The sequence below is a fragment of the Dicentrarchus labrax genome, unplaced genomic scaffold (assembly GCF_905237075.1).
Source record: "Dicentrarchus labrax unplaced genomic scaffold, dlabrax2021, whole genome shotgun sequence".
Classification (NCBI taxonomy): domain Eukaryota; kingdom Metazoa; phylum Chordata; class Actinopteri; family Moronidae; genus Dicentrarchus; species Dicentrarchus labrax.
In genome coordinates, this window is record NW_026136718.1 from 13,847,228 (window position 1) to 13,866,006 (window position 18,779).

The window sequence follows — 18,779 nt, forward strand, 5'->3', positions numbered from 1 at the left end:
TGGATCCAATTACTCACCTGCATGTGTTAACCACGTATTTAAGCTACATTTGTGTACTGTAGGGAGAGAGGAGGAACTGCACAAGACCCAATGAATTAATCAAAATCAAAAATTCATAGTCTATGTGTTACCTTTGCAGCTCTCAGTATCCCACAATCCATTATGTACATTTAGGCAATCCCTGCCAACTGGTAGTCAGCCAATACCTCATGACCTCATTACATTAACCACTAATTGCACTTTTCTGCAAACAGGTTGATTCTATAAACACTATAATTTCTGCAACATATTGCAACTTGAGGACTGCTCATCATTACACTTTCCTGTAGCTTCTGCAGTTTTATGGTTTCTCATTAATTCCCCAATGGAAACAAATTACTCGTAGACATCCATCATTTTTGAGAAGATTTATTGAAAAGAAAGAAATCAAGATCAATCTGAAATACAATCCTCAGGGGAAAGAAATGAAAATAAATAAAAAATAAATTATAAAGTACAAAAATGTTCAAAAACAAATTTACATCTCTGCCAATAAAAACAATACATATACCCCAGATGAGCCTCTTGCTGGGGAGTGGGAGCTGCAAAAAAGAACAAACCCAAAAAAAAAAAAAAACAACTACTGAAAGAGCTGACATAAAGATGGACTATAATAAAAAGTTTTACCAACAGTATATTTTCATTCAGTTTGGGTGTCAACTTTTATTATTTTCTCTTTTCATTACAAATAGACATTTCCCTGAGGAAACAAAATCCACGTGAGGCTTCACATACTCAGTGGCTGACTCAATCTAAATGCCATTCGATGGTTTGTTTAAAATACATGATGTGAGTAAGATGCTAACTGTCAACAGTCGGTATATGTTGTACCTGTATAAGAGCATAGAGGTTTCAGCATAAAATCCATTGTTTTGACATAGCTGTGTCACAATAAAAGGCAAAACCGTAGCCTAGAAGAAAAGCAATAGTATTTACACTTTGCACGTCATTAAGTTGATGAATTTTCTGTATCAAGGTGCACGGTTATGACACAGCTGAATCACTTTTGCCCCTAGCAGCAATATAAATCACTTCTACAACAGACTGGTGATATCAAGCAGCAATGCACATTCCAATTCGCCGATTACATTTTAATTTTACAGAGGTAAAATAATTTTTAAAAGGTTGACAAAGAAAGTAAAATATGTTTGTATGTCGGACAGAAAAGTAACAAGATTGTCAAATGTTGCTCAAATTCTAAATTTGTAATGAGGAGGCCTCAAATATATAATATCATATCATTTGAATTCCCTTCTTGTGTCAGATCCTTGGTTTCATACAAAGCATTGACACAAAATTGAAGCAAAAGAAAAAGCTGATAAGTTGAAGCAGAACCTGCGGAGACAAATCTTTCCACTCAGGAGGGTTTAATTTCAACTTCCTTTAAACTCTAACAAGTAGTTGTGTGCTGCATTATATTTACCCAAGACTAACAAATATTGATCCAAGTTCCCCGATCATAACTAACTCAAACTAATTCAAACTGTGAAATAAATGCCCACAATTCATGCCCAAATAAGGAAGATCCAAGCTAATGCAACTCCATAACAAAAAGAGAAAGTACAAATAAATCCAATAGACAGTACAAATCAAAAGTAGACAGACAACTGATTGTAACACAGTACCAAAATAGTAGAAAAAGACACACCAGCCCTTTGATAATCCAAAAACCATACATTTTTATAACTAAATCTTTTGTCTTTTATGCACACACTAGAAATGTACATCTCATATATACAGATAGAATCCACCCTCCTATTATATTCCTCTTCTGCTTCTGAGTCTGTTCTCTTTTTACAAATAACCAATACAGATGTGATGAAAAGTCTTTGGAAATAGAATCAATAACCATAGTATTGCCTTGCATTAAAATTTGTTCTTTACACAACATTCAATTTTAGCCTCAGTAGGTATCTATAGAAATTAAACCCTGAAAGCAAACAGAAAAAAAACCCATACCACTGAATATTCAGAGGCTTATAAACTCACAAGGCCCATGTTTGGACACATCAGCAACATTGTTGAAATTCAACAGAAATTAGTAATTTTGACTTTCTATTTTGACTACATATCAGGAACTTTCTGAAAATTGGCACAAGAAAGTCCATTTGAGTCGTGTGAACCAGTTTCATCTACTATATATCATCATCAGACTGACAATTTATCCATAAAATACTATAACAAAATACTATAACTTTTCTAATCTAATAAACAATGTATCCATTGAAACTATGGTCACATATCACATTTGAGCTTTTCATTAAAAAAACAGTATGGATCCCATGTTTCATATGCATTTGTAATATTATTACAAGTATCTCAATGGCTTTTAGGAACTGAGCAACTTCAGACCCTTATTACTCATATCAAAGAAATCTGATTTGTTTCTATACGAATTAAATTATTGATAATCAATGGAGTTAATGTGATGTCAGGTGTCATAGATGATTAGGTGATAATACGTTGCTGTTACCAGCAGTTTGAGGAAGAATTTACTTAATTTTGTCAGGGAGAAGAAGAAACATTACATTTAATTTGACATTCTCTTGACATGGTGTCTCATGACCACTGTTTAGCACTCTAAAAATACTTTGGGACACACACCATTTAAAAACCATACAATTCATGAAAGGCAGGCTGCTATGCAGAGTTTACGGTTATACTGACATTGTGTGTTGGCGTCTTTGCTTCAAAGTGACACTCCAACCTAAATCAAACACTATGGTGGCTTTAAAAGGCAGCTGCAAATAGTCTGTTTTCTTCTTACAGCAGCTGTGGTCAGCTTGAATTCAATCAGTTACAATGATTTATCTGCTTCTCCACTGTCCATCTATTAGTGCCAACATTGGAATCTATCTCAATAGACTTTTTTTGTTATTAAGAAGGAAACTACAACCTTTTACAGCAACCTTCAAAGTTTACAGGAAGCGAGTGAGCGAGTGTTTGACACTGAAATAGATTTTGTGGAGCATCACTTTAAATGTCAAAGAAAGAGTGGTCAACATAAAATATAGCCCTTAACTCGCTATGCAGGTACCTTATGTGTAATACATGAGTATATATGGTAACCAGCATCCATCTTATGCAGTGTGTGTTGTTGCATGGATGTTTTAAATGTGCCAAGAGCAGTGAGCTGATGAGACGCACAATGCCTTGCCTTTACGATTCCACTTTTAAATCAGTCTTCCATAGGAAGAAATTTAGTTTTAAAAAAGAAAAAAAAGAAACCTAAGTAGTTAGTACTACTGGCTTTCTGGAGCCAATCTGACACGAGTTTGATTTATACGGTCTCATGCATGTGATTAACTGTCCACGATAAACAGCTAGTTCATGCAAAATACAGAGATGTTAATGTGTTTCTTAATTCTACAGTAATTCTGTAATTGTGGTAATATTTCTAGTATTGCAACCATCACAATTTTAGATGATGATGAGGGAGCTGGCTTCATGCAAATCTTGGTATGCTTTCAGTCTCCTGTCTGATGTCATTAGTTGCTGACAGGACATGGCTCATAGATGCAAAAACGTAAGATTAAGAAGGTTTATAGCCACACTGGTGGCCCATGAAAGCGTAAAGCTCATTTCACTCTAGTGAACATTTTTTGATCGATTGATTGACAGATCTTTATCACTAGTGCGGCAAAAAGTTAGGCCTGCGGGGATCGCCAGAGGAAAGGCCATGTTGTTCCCCGTCAGACTTGTTAGCACAGTATGCTAACACTTATCATTTAAGTGTAACATGGTATGCATTAGTACAGCTGAGGTTGATGAGGATTCAGTCATTAGTTTCAGAGGTATCCTATTATGAACAGAAGAGTTGATTACCGTTGGTGTCCTGACATGAAAAATCAGGACCATGAATGTCTATGCCAATTGTCATGACAATACATCAAATAGTTGTTGAGATATTTCAGTCTGGACTGACGGACTAATTGATCCACTATGGGAGCATGGCTAAAAATCTCTGTTAAAAAACATAAAGTTGAGCTCTGACAAACAGACAAACACAATGGAGATCCTGCCACAGGTCCCAGCCTGTGGTTAAGAGAGGATCTGTCTCCCTCACAGTTCACCTAAAGTCCTTTACTTTTTACAGGCCTTAATGTTTTTGAGTTTGTATGAAAGATGTGGCCAATGAATTTTAATTTCAATAATCTATCTGTGATGTATATTGTACTGTGTTTTCTGGCTGCGAGGGTGCAACTGAACAAGTTGACTGCAGCCATTCCAAGATTCCCAATCTTCTACAACTCAAGAAAATACTATTTGAATCCTGGGTATGAGTCAAATTAGTACCCTGGGGGTCCATCATAAGCTATAAAGCTTTTCTTTTTGGTTATGAGTCTATGCTTTCTAATGAGTGCTAGCCAGGTGGTAATGCTAGCTCATTCAAATGACTCTATGTATGTATGTATGTATGCATATATACATACATACATACATACACATACAGTATGTGCATTAGCTGTATAAGACCACTACATAGTAGCAATCAGAGCCTGCACTGTCAACAACAGGTTAGACTTGAGGACCATGTGGTGGTGGCTGCTCAGAAACATGAACATAGAGTAGACCTGCTGCTGATTATGATCTGATAATACAGAATCTGATAAATTACACAGAGTTGGTCAGTACAGCCAACCAGTGATATTTATCTATTACTACAAGCACCTTCAACCCCACCAGTACTTCCACTTTTAATTACAGAATGTGAAATAAGGTATACTTAAATTGTACTGATTGAATTTTGTAGTGAAACTGCTTTCTTCCGCCCTCTTCCAGACTCTCTTTTTATCAAGCAATTCTCTCACTCGCCGTTCAGTCAGAGTGGGTCGTACTTTCTACGGCCAAAGCTGTGGTTGCTTATAAAATCTGAAGACCTTATCATTTTAACAATGGTATAAAAGTAATTACTTTCTAGCATTCAACACCTTCCATTACATTTCTGACAGCACACGTATGTCAGAAACCAGCTCTATGGCAGAGTGGGACTTTGGCTCTCTTTTATACCTCTTTCATACAAAGTGACGGTACATTAAACCATCACTTTCTGAAGACGTAAGCGCGCAAATTCGACCTGGCCTATCAACCGTTCTCCCAGCCTGGGTTGAATGCTGCTCAGCTTCAGTGAACAGACATTGCAATAAGGAATGGGAATTACATTTAATGTTAATGTTAAATGACATTTGAATACAAGCAAGAGAGACCTGAGAGCGAGCAAGTGGGCGAGCCAGAGAGCAGGAGTACTGAGAGAACCGAAACTTAACTTTATTTGGTACTTTTATGTAATGCTTTTGCAGTAACGCCTGTGGAACTACAGTTTTGGACGCAAGTCTCTGAACGGTAATAGCAAGCACTTGTATCTGTGACAATTCCATTTGAATAGATCAAATTTGCATTCACTGAACATGTGTTATATGCAGGTTTACTGTATGAAAGGGGTAGATTAAATTCTGGGGCCGGGGGGGTGCTAGGAGTTGATCATGATTTGATAGGTGGAGCCATTTTCTGGGCGAGGCTTGGCTTCAGTAGTGGTCGTTGGCTTTGGTGGCCAGTCGGGGTCCACACTGAGCTCCTGGGCCAGATGCATGTAGCGAGCCTTGGGTGTCTTACGTGGGCAGCACAGCCGGGACAGACACTTGTACGCCCGCAGGTCAATGCCCCCCTGAAAATAGCACAGCCCCAAAAATAAACAGATAAATAAAACAAAAATACAAAATTAAGGGGTTCCATGAACTTGTGTCATATATTGTTCAGATTTTCTAGAAATGCTTTCACTGACAAATGCAAGTCAGACAGTGGCATGCTAATTTAACTGTTACATGCAAAATATATAACTGGAGAAGAACCATTTGTGTAACAGGCAGGCTTTTTTTTTTACACTGGTAAATTGCAACAAGTGTGCATGCATGAAAGTCATTCAAAACAAAATTCAGCATGATAATTGTTTGAAGGAGTTGGCAGTCGACTGCTTAAAGAGTGAGTCCACTCCTTAAAAACAAGCTCATGGAGTCAAAGATCCAACAAACAAAAGGATTCCACAGCAGGTCTTTACAGATTAAAAAACATAAATGAGTAAATTTTTTCTCATTAACCTTATATTGGAAAAGACATTTAAGGTTTGCCTGCTTCTATTTTAAATATACTGTACGTTAGAGGGAGCACTGACAGTGTTGACTGACAGTTATCTAGGACATAACAGGGAAACTAAGAGATAAGTACAGCAAGTAAAGCTTTGTAGGGCCCATAGGCTGAAACTAAAGGTGCAGTAGACAAAGGGAGAGGAGGTGGAAAGCAGTGGGAGATATCCAAGGCTTAGAAACAGTTTGAGCAATTGACAAAAGCAATCAATAATAATAATAATAATAATAATAATAATAATAATAATAATAATAAAATACACTGTATATATTTGAATGGATGACTTTTTGGGACAACATCGCTTCTTTCAGTTTGATTTGCAAGTCAAAGTATTTTCGGAAAAAATAATAATATCCACAATAACCTTGCTAAAGGTGGTAAGAATCTCTAGTAAGGTGGCTATATAGCGGTTTCTAAAGGAGAAGAGAGCTTTACTCATTCACTTGACATTAAAACTTCCCAGTCATAAACCCACTTATCTCCATGTTTAAACGTGACCTCCAGCAGCCCTGAATTTGAAAATAGCTTTCAGCTTCAGCAAGAACATTATGAAGTAAAATACTTGCTCTTAAGAGCAGTTATAGAGCAGAATGGAGTCAGAGAACAGAATAGTTTGGAGAAAATCTACAACTGTTAAAAACCCCTGAACAAAAGGCCCATCGGGGGACACGAGAAGGAGAGGACAGATCAGAATGAGACTGACATCTCGCACATGCATGTCTTGGTTAGAGGTTAGAATAGAAAGGTGCGGTCTGTAGTTTTAGAAGAAGTGGGGACAGAGAGAGGAAACACCACACAAGAGGAAAATGAAAGGGCTAAAGAAGAAGGTGTCAGATATTCCCAACCTGTCGTGTCGGGGCAGCAGGAGTGACGCCAAAGCTGCCATGTTTGTCTCGGCTGAACACAAGCTTCCATAAGATGATGTCAAGGATGAAGGTCTATGGAATAGCGCAGTGGGCAGGGGAAAGGATTACAGAGAGGCTAATTTGATTTCACATAGCGTCTGTTATTGTTTTTTGCATAGAGGTCTTCAATCGTGTTTGCAGAGTCACAATATATCAAAGCTTTAGGTTTTCTTCCATTAAGCTGTGTGTTTATCAGGCATGTGATTGGCACATTACAAAAGAGCAGGAGAATATACAGAGTGCAGAGCATAGATCTGCATGATTCACATGGGTCACATTTTCATGTCAGAAAATCCGTAATTCCAGATGAATCCGGAAAAATCACATCCTTGGTTAATACATGTGAGGTTAAATTAAACTTAACAAATTAGTAAGAAAAGAGTGCATGGATACTATTGTCTCAAAATACTGGAAACTCTGCTATAATTTCTGATTATGTGCAAAATCATCTTGGTTGATTTTTTAAAGAAAATTTCACTTAAAAAAGGTGAAGGATTTGGACCGGTAGTTTTGGAAATAGCATAGCAAAGGGGTGTCTGCTAAGCAGTGCATGTATGCAAGGACAGCTATCTAAAAAGGGAAGGCAGAGGAATAGTGATACTGCTCCACTGAGAGTGGCAGGCCAGCATAAACTACCAATAGTAATGCGTTGTACTGCAATAAATAATTTTCTTAAAAGAACATCCGTCTATCCAAAAATTAGACAAGACAAACGTATGCTGCAATGAGGAACTTCAACAGTCCCACAAATGCATACATTTAACCAAAAACAGTCACATACTTTGTGTTAAATATTACACATACTTTACTTTGTAGACAAGAACATTTTCACTTTACAACATAATTTCTTTTCACAACACAAGACTGATCCTGCTGCTAAATGAGACAAGGATGAGCACACTGCATGAAAAAACAAAAACTGAGCATGAGAAAAACATCTACTGTTACCATGTGTTCAAGTGTGTATGTGTGTGTGTGTGTGTGTCTTACCTCCACCAAAACAGAAACAGCAGCATTGACTACGATGATGAGGAAGAGTTTTACTCTCCATTCAAACGGGACACAAACAATCTGTACGGAGAGAAAGAGAGAGATACTCCAACGCTGATTATCATATTACATTATAGAATAACAGTCTCGTTTCAAGGCTCCGCAATACTTCACTTATTAATTGAATTATGGACTGGGCCTTAATATTGTTTTAAAATATTAAAAGAGTATAGATCTCAGCAAGCTACAGTCTTCAGAGCTGAGTAAAGGTGTATGTTTCTCGGGATTGAGGTCTTCTTACCTCTAGAAACTCATCGATGCCTTCGACTGGGTGGAACATAATGAACAGCAGGAAAATATACAGACAAATGGCAGACAGCACAAAAGGCCCTGAGGAGGGGACACGCAAGCACACACAAACAAATTTATTACATATAAAAGTAACTTAAATTAAGCAGATTAATAAATGACTTAATTAAATAATTTTCTTACAATTCTTGTAGCTAGGCTGCCTGAAAGGTTTTCCCTTTGAGAAAACGATGGCAACAATTAGATACTGGAAGCAGGAGACATAGAAGAGGCTGGTGTTCTCGAAGTTTTGGATGTTGTGGTCATCCACTTCGGTGTCATTGTCGTCAGACACGTTAATGTGTGATGAACGGTTGCAGACACTGGGTGAGAAAAGAGTCAGATTCAAGAACAATCCAATAACATTTTCAGCATGTGGGACAGCTTTTTTAAAGATTAAATGCTATTAAATCATTCCCAAAAAACAACAATTAAGATCTTATTTTTGTTTTGCTGAGGTACATTGGAAATGATAGCAGGTACACACTCTGTCAGTGGTGTCCAGACTGTGTACCAGGGCTGCTGTCGGACCCAAAGGAATGTAATGGTCTGGAAGCCCAAGCAGATGAGGATTTGGGTCAGCACAGAGAACAGCAGAGGCCCTGAGATCAGACCTGACGGTGGGCGACGTGACACCAGTTCTTTCCACGCTGGATTCAGACTCACTGAGGAGGGGCAGGGGGAAATTATAAAGATGGGCAGAAAACAGATATTGAGGGTGAGCAGAGAAGGCGCGCAGTAAAGATTTAGGTTAAGAATTTTTTTTTTTTTTAAATCACATCCATTTGTTATTTCTCTTATACTTACTGGTAAAGACAATAAGGAGGATGATGGCAATATCGATGAAGAGGAACTGAAAGTCCCCAAGGTTACTGAGGATCTACGTAACAAAAACAAAAAAACAGCACTGATCAGAGACGGGATTTCTCACTTATTCCTCAGCTACAACTGACTGCGGGAGCTGTATTACGTACAGAGTAGAGGAGAGTGACACTGATGTACTGGATGATGCTGTAAAGGGCCATGAACTTAAACACACAGAAGGAGGTGATGAGGGCAGCACGCCCCTCCCTGTAAAAACAAGAAAACACACAGTGTTATCCCTCTATCGACCTCAGAAGTAACATAAGGTCATGTAGCTATAAAAACACAGCTTGACATAAAAAAAAAAGGCCAATTAAAGCACCATGAATTTGTCTAAAATCGGTGCAATTTTAAGGAGAAAACTAGCTTCTAAATACATTTATATACTCTCTATCATTTATTTATTTATTTATTCATTCACTGTGTTGCGCACAAATAAAAAGGAGGAAAGACCAACCTGATGAGGCTGGGGACACAGGAGATGTTGGGGGTCCTAGAGGTGAAGGGAGAGGCTACCGAGGCCTCAAGCTCTGACAGAGAGATGCCACCATGAGCCCTCTTCAGAGCCTGGTCAAGGGAAAGTGAGAAATACAAGGTATGTTCAGAATGCAATTAATATCCATTTAAACCTGTTTTTGTCACACTAAGAATTACTTTGAAGTGGCTGTACGTACCCCACAGTCGTTTGCTCCGTCTCCGCACATCCCCACAAAGTAGCTGGAAGTAAATCATAAAAAACAGCGACTCTGTTACTACTTTCTTTCAATCAATAAAATGTATTCATATTTAAAGCTCTGACTGAAGGCTTACTCTACTGCTGCTGGTTATTTAACAGACTCTACACTGTGGATGTAATACTTCTATAAACGTTGTATGACATGTCAAAGTACTTCTTCATAGCTATATCATGTATTTGACTTAAATACTCACTCTACGCCCTGCAGCGCCTCAATGAGCTGGGTTTTCTGGTCTGGGGCCATTCTGGCAAACACTGTCCCATGCAGCACAAGCTACAAGGCAGAACACACGATCATAACGAAACATTAGGTATCGTGGCGGTAATTGTACCCAAGGAATCATAGGAGCAACTTCTCCTTTAACTTTCCTACTCCAGTTACAGAAAAGGTTTGAGTGATGTCCATTCTCATTCAAGAAACCTCGTACCTTTTGAAGCATGTCAGGGAAATGCTCCTCGATGACCGCAAATGATTTTCCGTTCATAGCAAAGTGGTACAGCTCTTGTGTTTTCTGTTCATCTACGTGACATACATCCTCCAGACTGATGTTCACTTCCTGTTAGAGTAATGATATTAGTATGGATTAGAGCCAAAACATTAAAAGATACCAATAAAAGGAGTCTTAAATAATTACTACTTTTCTGTTTAGCAAAGGACATTTTTACTGTTCAGCTATTGAATGCTTAAATATATGTATTTAGTGGTTGAAACTTTACATTTGTCTCTCATCCACATGTTAGAATCCTTTATTTATATTACAGTAACTTACATTATTGTACATTACCGGTATAACAAGTGCGTCATGACTGATATCACTCAAAAGTAATTTGTGTGTTTGGGCTTTAGTATAGGTATCAGTGATGAGACTCGTCTTTGAAGACAACACTTAAGTAAAGTAGACAATATAATCTTTAGTGTATATATCAAGCTACCTATAAATATTTTTTAGGTTTCCTTTTCAGACAATAATAGAAAATGGCAGAGAAGTTGTGTTCCCTCCCACTACATAGGTGGTGTGGGACACTTTGTCACTGAGAGACCTACAACAATTTCACTTATTGGGTTTCAGAGATTAGCATCATCTTTCCATCCCTTTGTGCAGAAGTGAGGATGTAGCCTTTTATTGTGTGCATGTCTGATTGTGCAAGCCCTTTCATCAGGTGCTCATTCTCTATGTGTGGGTTTTGTGTCTGTGCATCTGTGCAGGTATCAGTGTTAGCCCCATCGCCTTACCTCCAGGCGAGATATCTTGCTCGGCTTGTCAGCGTATCTCCAGGTAATCTTGGCGGCTTGTCCATTATGGGGAGGGAGGGCATCAGCAATGATGACTGTGTCTTGGGGAGGAATCATTCCACAGTCCCGGGCCACAGAGATAGCGGTCAGCATGTTGTCACCTGGAATGTGAATACAGCACACATTTATTATTTTGCTTCTTATGCTTTTAAGTCACTCTGTTCCTTCCTCTCATTCTCTATCTTTCTCACAAATACACACGCATTACAACCTTGAGATTTTTTCTGGTCAATTCCCCAACAAGCATTTATATTAGTCTGGGGTGCAGGGTGTGAGGGTGGTGGTGATAGTGAATGGAAACAGGAACCCTGCAGATCCAGAGGGTTTTAAGAACATATGGAGTAAATATGAGGAGGAGGAGTAGGACAAGGAAATAAAAAATAATCCTCTGGTGGATACTGGAGTATGTTAGTGCCAGTTACACTGAGCAGCCTAGAAAATGGAATTAAATGAGATTACAGGTACAGCTGAGTAAATACCAGAGGGATTAAATATTTCGATTGCCAATACACAGATTACCAAACACATTATGCTGCCTGTGTCACAGCAATACACAAGCTTTAACCAGGATTGTGTGTTATGTGTACTGTACGTTTTCATTTGCACATCTCTGTGTGTTTGTTCTATTTAGTGACTTTGTTGATGCCATCACTGGTTTAATTCAAGCCCATGTGCACGTGTGAGTATTTGTGCACACACACACACGTGTGAATGGTCTCACCAGTAACCATGACAGTTCGGATGTGTGCTCCGTGGAGGTCCTGCAGCACCCCTGGAGTTTCTGCCTTCAGTTTATTCTGCATGATGATGAGACCCAGGAATTCCATGTTTGCCTCTATATGATCTCTAGTTGAAAGGAAAAAAAACCAAAAACATACGTGTTTATACTTACGTGCCAAGGCCGATAATAATTTTAGAGGGTAAAAATTCAGATTTCAGATATGGCAGCTGATACAGAGAATTTTAGAGCTGGAATCAAAATGACGCTTTTCTATATGGATTGTGCACTAATACGACTATGTAAAGGTACTCAGAAGGCTGCTGAGACAAATAACATTTTTAAAGAATTTGAAAGTTAAGTTAAATATTCCTTAACATGTATAATAACTGAACATATACACTGTCAACAAGTTCTAGTTGACATTGCTGAGAGCTGCACTCTTTTGGATAAACTTTGCTAAAAAATCATATTGGCACATGTGAGATACACTGATATAATACCGATATGTCTGCAATAGGTCAATATTGGCCACTAATATTAGCTTAACTAAAATACAAGGGGGACTTGCATACATTTGTTTGACACAAGAGCCCCTTCACCTGATTTTCTTATTTATATATCACAGACTAGAGGGATGAAGGTGTGACGGTCCAACGTCAGCAGTGTGAAGCAGCATGCTAAAAAGCAGCAGCAATCCTCAGCTTGAAGTTCTCTAGGTAGGTTTAAAATGGAGGTCAAAAGTAACAATATCAACAATATACAGTATAATACCTGCTGATGTTCTGGACTTTGTGCCAGTTGAGTTTGGATTCAAGTCGACGATGAGCCAAAGCTATGACCCTGAAACCCTGCTTGGTGTAGCTCTCCAAAACCTCTGCAAAGTTTTCTGGCACTACAAAGAGACATTGAAGAAATAAGTAAAGTTAAGAAAGAGGGGCAGCAATTAAATAGGACACGTCAAACTTCTATATAAAAAAGTTTTTTTTAAAAATGATGGGCGCCTGGTTAGCTCAGTGGGTAGAGCTGGCGACCCATGTACTGAGGCTGAGTCCCTCCCACAGTGGCCCAGGGTTCGATTCCGACCTGCGGCCCTTTGCTGCGTGTCATCTCCTCTCACCACCCCCCTTTCCTGTCTGTCTACAGCTGTCACTATCATAAAGGCAATAAAAGCCCCAAAAAATACTTAAAAAAAAACAAAAAAATAAACGATATAACAAACTTTTATATAAACAGGGGACTTCTACAGCTTGCTCCAACACCTTATGCTTCACAAGTGTTCATAAAGTGCTAAATTAGCACTGGTGACACAGTAACTGTTCCGTTCCAGATAATTTTGATAATAACATATTCTAGGACTAATTAATGGTTACCTAAAGCTTTACTATAAGAAATTTAATTTTTATCTGCAATAAACTGCCAAACAATCCTCTGTCCTTATCATCCATCATCGTCACATCATCACTATGATCATGATAAAGTGATGATCCTGCCATAAGTTATCCTTATGGATAAGGGGCATTGTTGCCATCGACTCCAGTAAAACATATCCTTAGGTGCTGTTTGCTACTATAGCAGTTACAGTAATCAGACACCTCACCTGTTTCTTTCTTGCAAAGACTAACCACCACCTCTGGCGCCCCCTTCGTGTAGGCATCCATACGTTTCTCCCCCAGCAAACGAGCCACCACAGTCATCCTCTGGAGTGCTGAGGAAAAAGGAAACTGGCGCACAATACCAATCTCATACGCTGACTGCTCATGCACACCCACACAGACACACACACACACACACACACAAAAAAGACAGTCTTTACCGTTCATGTCCAGGAGAAGATGAAAACTAAAAATGTGGTTTTTGGTTTACTGCTAAAAATGAAAACATGGAAAATGCTACTAATTACAAAATTACTACTTTTAGAAGGATAATTGGTAATTTAAATGCTTAGTTAACAAGATCCTGACACATAAACAGATTAGATCATCATGTTGATACTGAGCTATAAACAAATGTATTTACAATTTTATAATACATCTTTCTGAGACACTGACAAGTTTGTCAACTTAAAACATTTAAATATACATTAACTGGCCAACATCATTATTAGAAGGCCACTATTTGTGCTAAATTTTACTGCTCTTGAAAATCTGAACTTTTCTTTCGGAAGGAAAAATAGGAATCTTAGGAGTACATTTTCAAAATGAAAGCAGGCTACTTACCGAGAGTTCATACAGTTCCTAAAATGAGAAAAGTAGAGTGGGATGAGTCCGTGAGAAACAAATAAACCAACCATTCAGAGTATTAATAATGTTGCTGTTGTGTTATGCAGGTAGTGTCTATTAATGTTATATTGAGGCACAAGAATATGCTGGTTTTAATTACAGCCAATATTCTGTCAACTTGTCTTAAGTCAACTTGTAGGCAGACTACAAAAAAAGTCAGAGAATGAATAATACTATGGCCAAGACCACACTGCAGCTTTAATAATTCATTAATATCATCAGATTGATTTTATTTTATAAATTTCAGTCTTTGTATTGATAAAAGATCTCCAGTTTAACAACTGCGCTGTTCGTACCATGTCCTGTTCTGTTGATGCAGCAGGCTCAGGGGGCAACAGCTGTTTTGGGGGTCGAACCACAGTGGGCATGATACGGTTGTGGAGAGATGTTTCCTCCTCAGTGGCCTCCTCCAGGATCTGGACAAACAAAGATTTTAGAGAAAATGAGTATTAGAAAAATGTAATGTAAGCGATATCAAGAATATGTTAATGAATTAAACATATTTGATATAGTAAAAAAATATTCCCTCTTTCAATTGGCCTACACATAAAACAGATTCCAAGTAGCTATTTGTCCCCATACGCCTTCTTAAGGGTGGTCTGACTAATTAGATCTCCACTGTGCTGCCCTGACCAACTTTATGCTTTTGTATAAATACATAACAACTCACCCAGCCTGTAGCTTCAAACATTTTGAGGTCCAGCGGGTCTCCAGACAGCTGGCCCTCTATTTTGGTTAGAGAGTGGCAGGTGGCCATACAAGCAACAAACTGGGACTTGACAAGATTCTCCTTGTAGGCATTTTCCTCTGACAGGTGGAAACTGGAGAGGCAGGACAAATAGGAGGTATATGATTATGGCTACATTTATACCATTGATTATTGCTACATAACATTTTTATCATTTTCTTAACATAATTAACCACACAATAAATAACTTATTCTAGATTTAGGGAATTAAATAATCATATAACTCAATATTTCTGCACTTTAAAATATCTGATGAACAATTGTAAGAATTACTGAGCAAACAAGGGTTGATTTTGTTGGTGTCTTCTGGTATCAAAACAATTTAACTTGAGCTGTTAGGGCATATGGATAATTATGTTGTGATTCTGTGAGATTTCAGCATTTGCAAGGGTTTGAAATGAAGGAAATTAGACCTTCTCTAGATACATTCAAGATATTCCAGTATATTTTAATTCCTTTGGACCAGATAATCAGAAAAGCAACATGAGCTCAGTAATGGCTAAACTAAGATAATGACTTCAGATTTCTACGGCTTCTTTCACGTGCAGTCAAAATGCACTGAAGAAGTGGGAGGTCCATGTTTGCTATTGTTGACCTGTTGATTAGAGAACAGACCAGCTTACCTGCCATTCTCAACCCTCTGCACTCCCCATAAGTCTAATCCATCTTCTGTCAGAGTTCCAGTCTGCAAGTATATAGAAAGTAGAATAAAATAAATAAATTAATAGTTTGAATCGAATCAAATGAACTAAAAAACATCTTTATTGCCTCACAACTAGAGGCAGGTACAATCTATTTTGGGTAACATCTGTTGTTACTCCCTCATATGAGTGATATGTAAGGTTAGTGCCTACTACTTGAAGAGCAAAAACAGCGGTCATACAACCACGAGCACTTACCTTGTCAAAGCAGACCAGATTTATTTGTCCGCAGATATTGATCCTCTGAGGACTGATACAGAAAATTCCAATACGTTTGAGGCGTCGCTGGGCGTATACAATGCCCGCTGTCATGGCGGCTGGTAGCGCCGGTGGCACAGTGATAGTGATGATGTCCAGAGACTCAATGATGATGGTCTTAGCTGGCACCTGCAGCAAATAGACCAGAAAAACTCAGGAAACTTTCGCATGTTTGATAATCACTTAACTTTAATCTCTCCTAACTCCTAACTGGTATGGATTCACAGTTCACTCACATTTATTTATTAAAAGGGCTGCTAAAATTCAGGTTTGAGAGTCAAATATGTGGCATTTCCCAACATAAGCTGTTGAGAGACACTTTTGAACTGAACAGTGTGGTACAGCAAAGTCTCTCTGATTGTTCATGTTAAAAACAAACCCAAAGCAAGGTCCCAAAACGGCTGATCCTCTAAGTCTGATGCTAATCTTACAAACAACTCTATAATCATACAACAAGTGTTACAGAGGCCGGAAAAATAATGTCTCAAACTGTTCATGGTCTACAGCACAAAGTGACTCAGAAATGTATTACCATGCTGTTTATTGTTGGAAAGGCTTTTGCAGTGGTGTACTGAGGGCTAAAAGACCAGTCAGTGAGTATCAGACTTAACAGAGGACAAGAAGGAGGACTCAAGTGGGCTGTTGTGCTCTTCTTTGCCATCATCAAAAAAAAAAATATGATGAACTGATCATGCATGTTACCGAGTTTGTTTTGTTATGTTTCTGCCCCCTAGTGGGCAAAATTCTCTTTAGTTCAGTTTTAGATTACCTTGTTCATGACGCTGAGGACGATAGAGTAGACAAAGCCAATTCCAGCCACAGCCACCAGACACAACAGGAAGAGGTAGGCATCACGGTACAGCTTGAAGTCGGTGGGTTTTGGGTAAAGGATGGAGCGCACCAGCTGGCCTTTGGCTGTGCTGAAACCTGTGTAAAGACATTTTTATGAGAAGTTGTGGGTAAAATGATAACACAGTAGCACATTTAAATATATATTCTTGGACACACAGCCCTACCTGTGCGGACCACCACAGCCTTGACCAGTTCGCCAGTGTAGAAGCGGGTCTGGATGACGTTGGTGCCACAGAAGAGGGTGTGTCTCTTATGTTCCTCTGTGTTGTAGGCACTGTCAGTCTCCTCCCCCCTCTCCCCTGGCACTGGGTTTGGGAGGTTGGTCTTCGTCACAGGAACGCTCTCACCTGATGGAGGGGTAGACTGATGTTAAGACTGAAGATTTACAGAAAAGGCATTGTGTTGGTCCTGTGGTCAGTTGTTGTTAGGTTTCTCTTTCCTGAGTAATCAGACAGAAATGTTCAGATTTCAGCTCTTACCTGTGAGCATGCTTTCATTGACGATGCAGGTGCCGCTGACCAGCACGGCGTCACATGGCATGATGGTCCCGTTGCTGGGGATGACCATCACATCACCGGGCACCAGGTCAGTAGACAAAATTTCTTCGATTTCTTCCAGTAAGAGGGGCGCAATGGAGGAGTGGAGAAAGTAAATGAGTGTGTTAAATTTAGACAGGTAGAGAGCAGTGTGAGTAACAAAATAAAATACAGAATATCATGAGTGTGGAGAAAGGTGAAAAGTGTGTAAATGAGCCAACAGTAGCAGATGGTGGATTGGGGGGGTGAGAAAGTAGATACTTTGTGTGTCAGAGCCCCAGAGTCTTGTTCAGCACATCTCTCATTACTCATGCTTCTCTAGGCAGCAGGAAAAAAGCTGAGGAATCACAAGCAGGGGCCAGTGCAGTACATAAATGTATATTCAAAAATGTGGTGTACCAACGTCCACAACAATGTTTAATTTAAATTTTGTCCTTTGGCCAACTCATGGAATTAATATCAAGCCCCCGTCTGACATACTCTCTCTTTCTCAGTCTGCCCTGTCCCACCCCAACAGCCATCTGGAGGACAGCCAAAGCAGGGTGACTGTCCCAGCACAGAAGCAGTAAAATGTCTACTGTCAGGTTTGGTTTGTAAAGCACTCTTTTAGAAAATAAGGGAACTGAATATAATAATACATGGTGTGTACTACTATTAAAATGACTCTACAGAGCCAATCTGCAAAAAAAAAAAAAAAAAAAAAAAAGGAAAAAAAAAAGACACAGAAACATAAAAATAAATTGACAAACCATTGTTGGCTCGGCATACAGACACACGGACAATACTGTGAGCTGCCACCATATCGTGAAGCATGATGTATTGCTGGAAAAAAGGAACAAAGAAAACAGATGAAAAACTTAAGACAGTTTCTTGATACCTGTGTGACTGTGAGGGTGTTTTCGTCTGAGTATGGGAACTGTGAAGCCAGGGGCAGCAGACCGTGTGCAGATGAGCCTTTATGCTATCCTAAAAACCCTGGATTAGACACGAGCGGGGTGGCGAGTGTGTCTGACATGACCTGCCCAAGCACAGGGGCTGTACCAGTAACATTACAAATTAATATAGTTAGTCCATCGGTTAGATTATTGTGTAGTTGCAGTACTGTGTCTTAAATATACAGTGTATAAGTTTGAACATAGAAGTTGCAGGTTCTGGTTGTGCAGAAAGGTTAATTAAAAATTGTAGTATGAGTTACCAAAACTTATAAGATTAATACAAACACACAGTATCTGCCCAACTTCACATGCTGTCTTATCAAAGTCTTATTCCATGGATAACATTTCGATTATGAAATATCTAATACGCTTACATTTTGACCTAATATGGACAAATCAACCTTAGCAACATCAGGACCTGTTGCTAGTGCA

The 18,779-nt window shown here is 38.8% G+C and overlaps 1 protein-coding gene across 2 annotated transcripts in view; it reads right to left on the reverse strand.

Annotated features, from left to right (window-relative positions):
- Positions 1 to 392: 392 nt before the first annotated feature.
- atp13a3 (ATPase 13A3) overlaps positions 393 to 18,779 on the reverse strand; it is a 36,413-nt gene continuing 18,026 nt past the window's right edge. The window contains exons 10-34 of one of the 2 annotated variants that reach the window (XM_051376581.1): positions 18,162 to 18,234; positions 17,356 to 17,487; positions 17,041 to 17,223; positions 16,794 to 16,951; positions 15,965 to 16,153; positions 15,689 to 15,750; positions 14,988 to 15,138; positions 14,614 to 14,733; positions 14,255 to 14,272; positions 13,636 to 13,789; positions 12,810 to 12,930; positions 12,039 to 12,163; positions 11,258 to 11,418; positions 10,452 to 10,580; positions 10,218 to 10,297; positions 9,962 to 10,004; positions 9,745 to 9,854; positions 9,398 to 9,494; positions 9,231 to 9,303; positions 8,911 to 9,088; positions 8,568 to 8,746; positions 8,377 to 8,465; positions 8,076 to 8,156; positions 7,026 to 7,118; positions 393 to 5,704 (exon numbers count right to left, since the gene is read on the reverse strand). In XM_051376581.1, coding sequence (XP_051232541.1) covers positions 5,510 to 5,704; positions 7,026 to 7,118; positions 8,076 to 8,156; positions 8,377 to 8,465; positions 8,568 to 8,746; positions 8,911 to 9,088; positions 9,231 to 9,303; positions 9,398 to 9,494; positions 9,745 to 9,854; positions 9,962 to 10,004; positions 10,218 to 10,297; positions 10,452 to 10,580; positions 11,258 to 11,418; positions 12,039 to 12,163; positions 12,810 to 12,930; positions 13,636 to 13,789; positions 14,255 to 14,272; positions 14,614 to 14,733; positions 14,988 to 15,138; positions 15,689 to 15,750; positions 15,965 to 16,153; positions 16,794 to 16,951; positions 17,041 to 17,223; positions 17,356 to 17,487; positions 18,162 to 18,234 — 2,994 coding nt within the window. In that variant the 3' untranslated portion in view covers positions 393 to 5,509. The remainder of the gene's footprint in view (positions 5,705 to 7,025; positions 7,119 to 8,075; positions 8,157 to 8,376; positions 8,466 to 8,567; positions 8,747 to 8,910; positions 9,089 to 9,230; positions 9,304 to 9,397; positions 9,495 to 9,744; positions 9,855 to 9,961; positions 10,005 to 10,217; positions 10,298 to 10,451; positions 10,581 to 11,257; positions 11,419 to 12,038; positions 12,164 to 12,809; positions 12,931 to 13,635; positions 13,790 to 14,254; positions 14,273 to 14,613; positions 14,734 to 14,987; positions 15,139 to 15,688; positions 15,751 to 15,964; positions 16,154 to 16,793; positions 16,952 to 17,040; positions 17,224 to 17,355; positions 17,488 to 18,161; positions 18,235 to 18,779) is intronic. The other variant, XM_051376582.1, reaches the window with a different exon arrangement.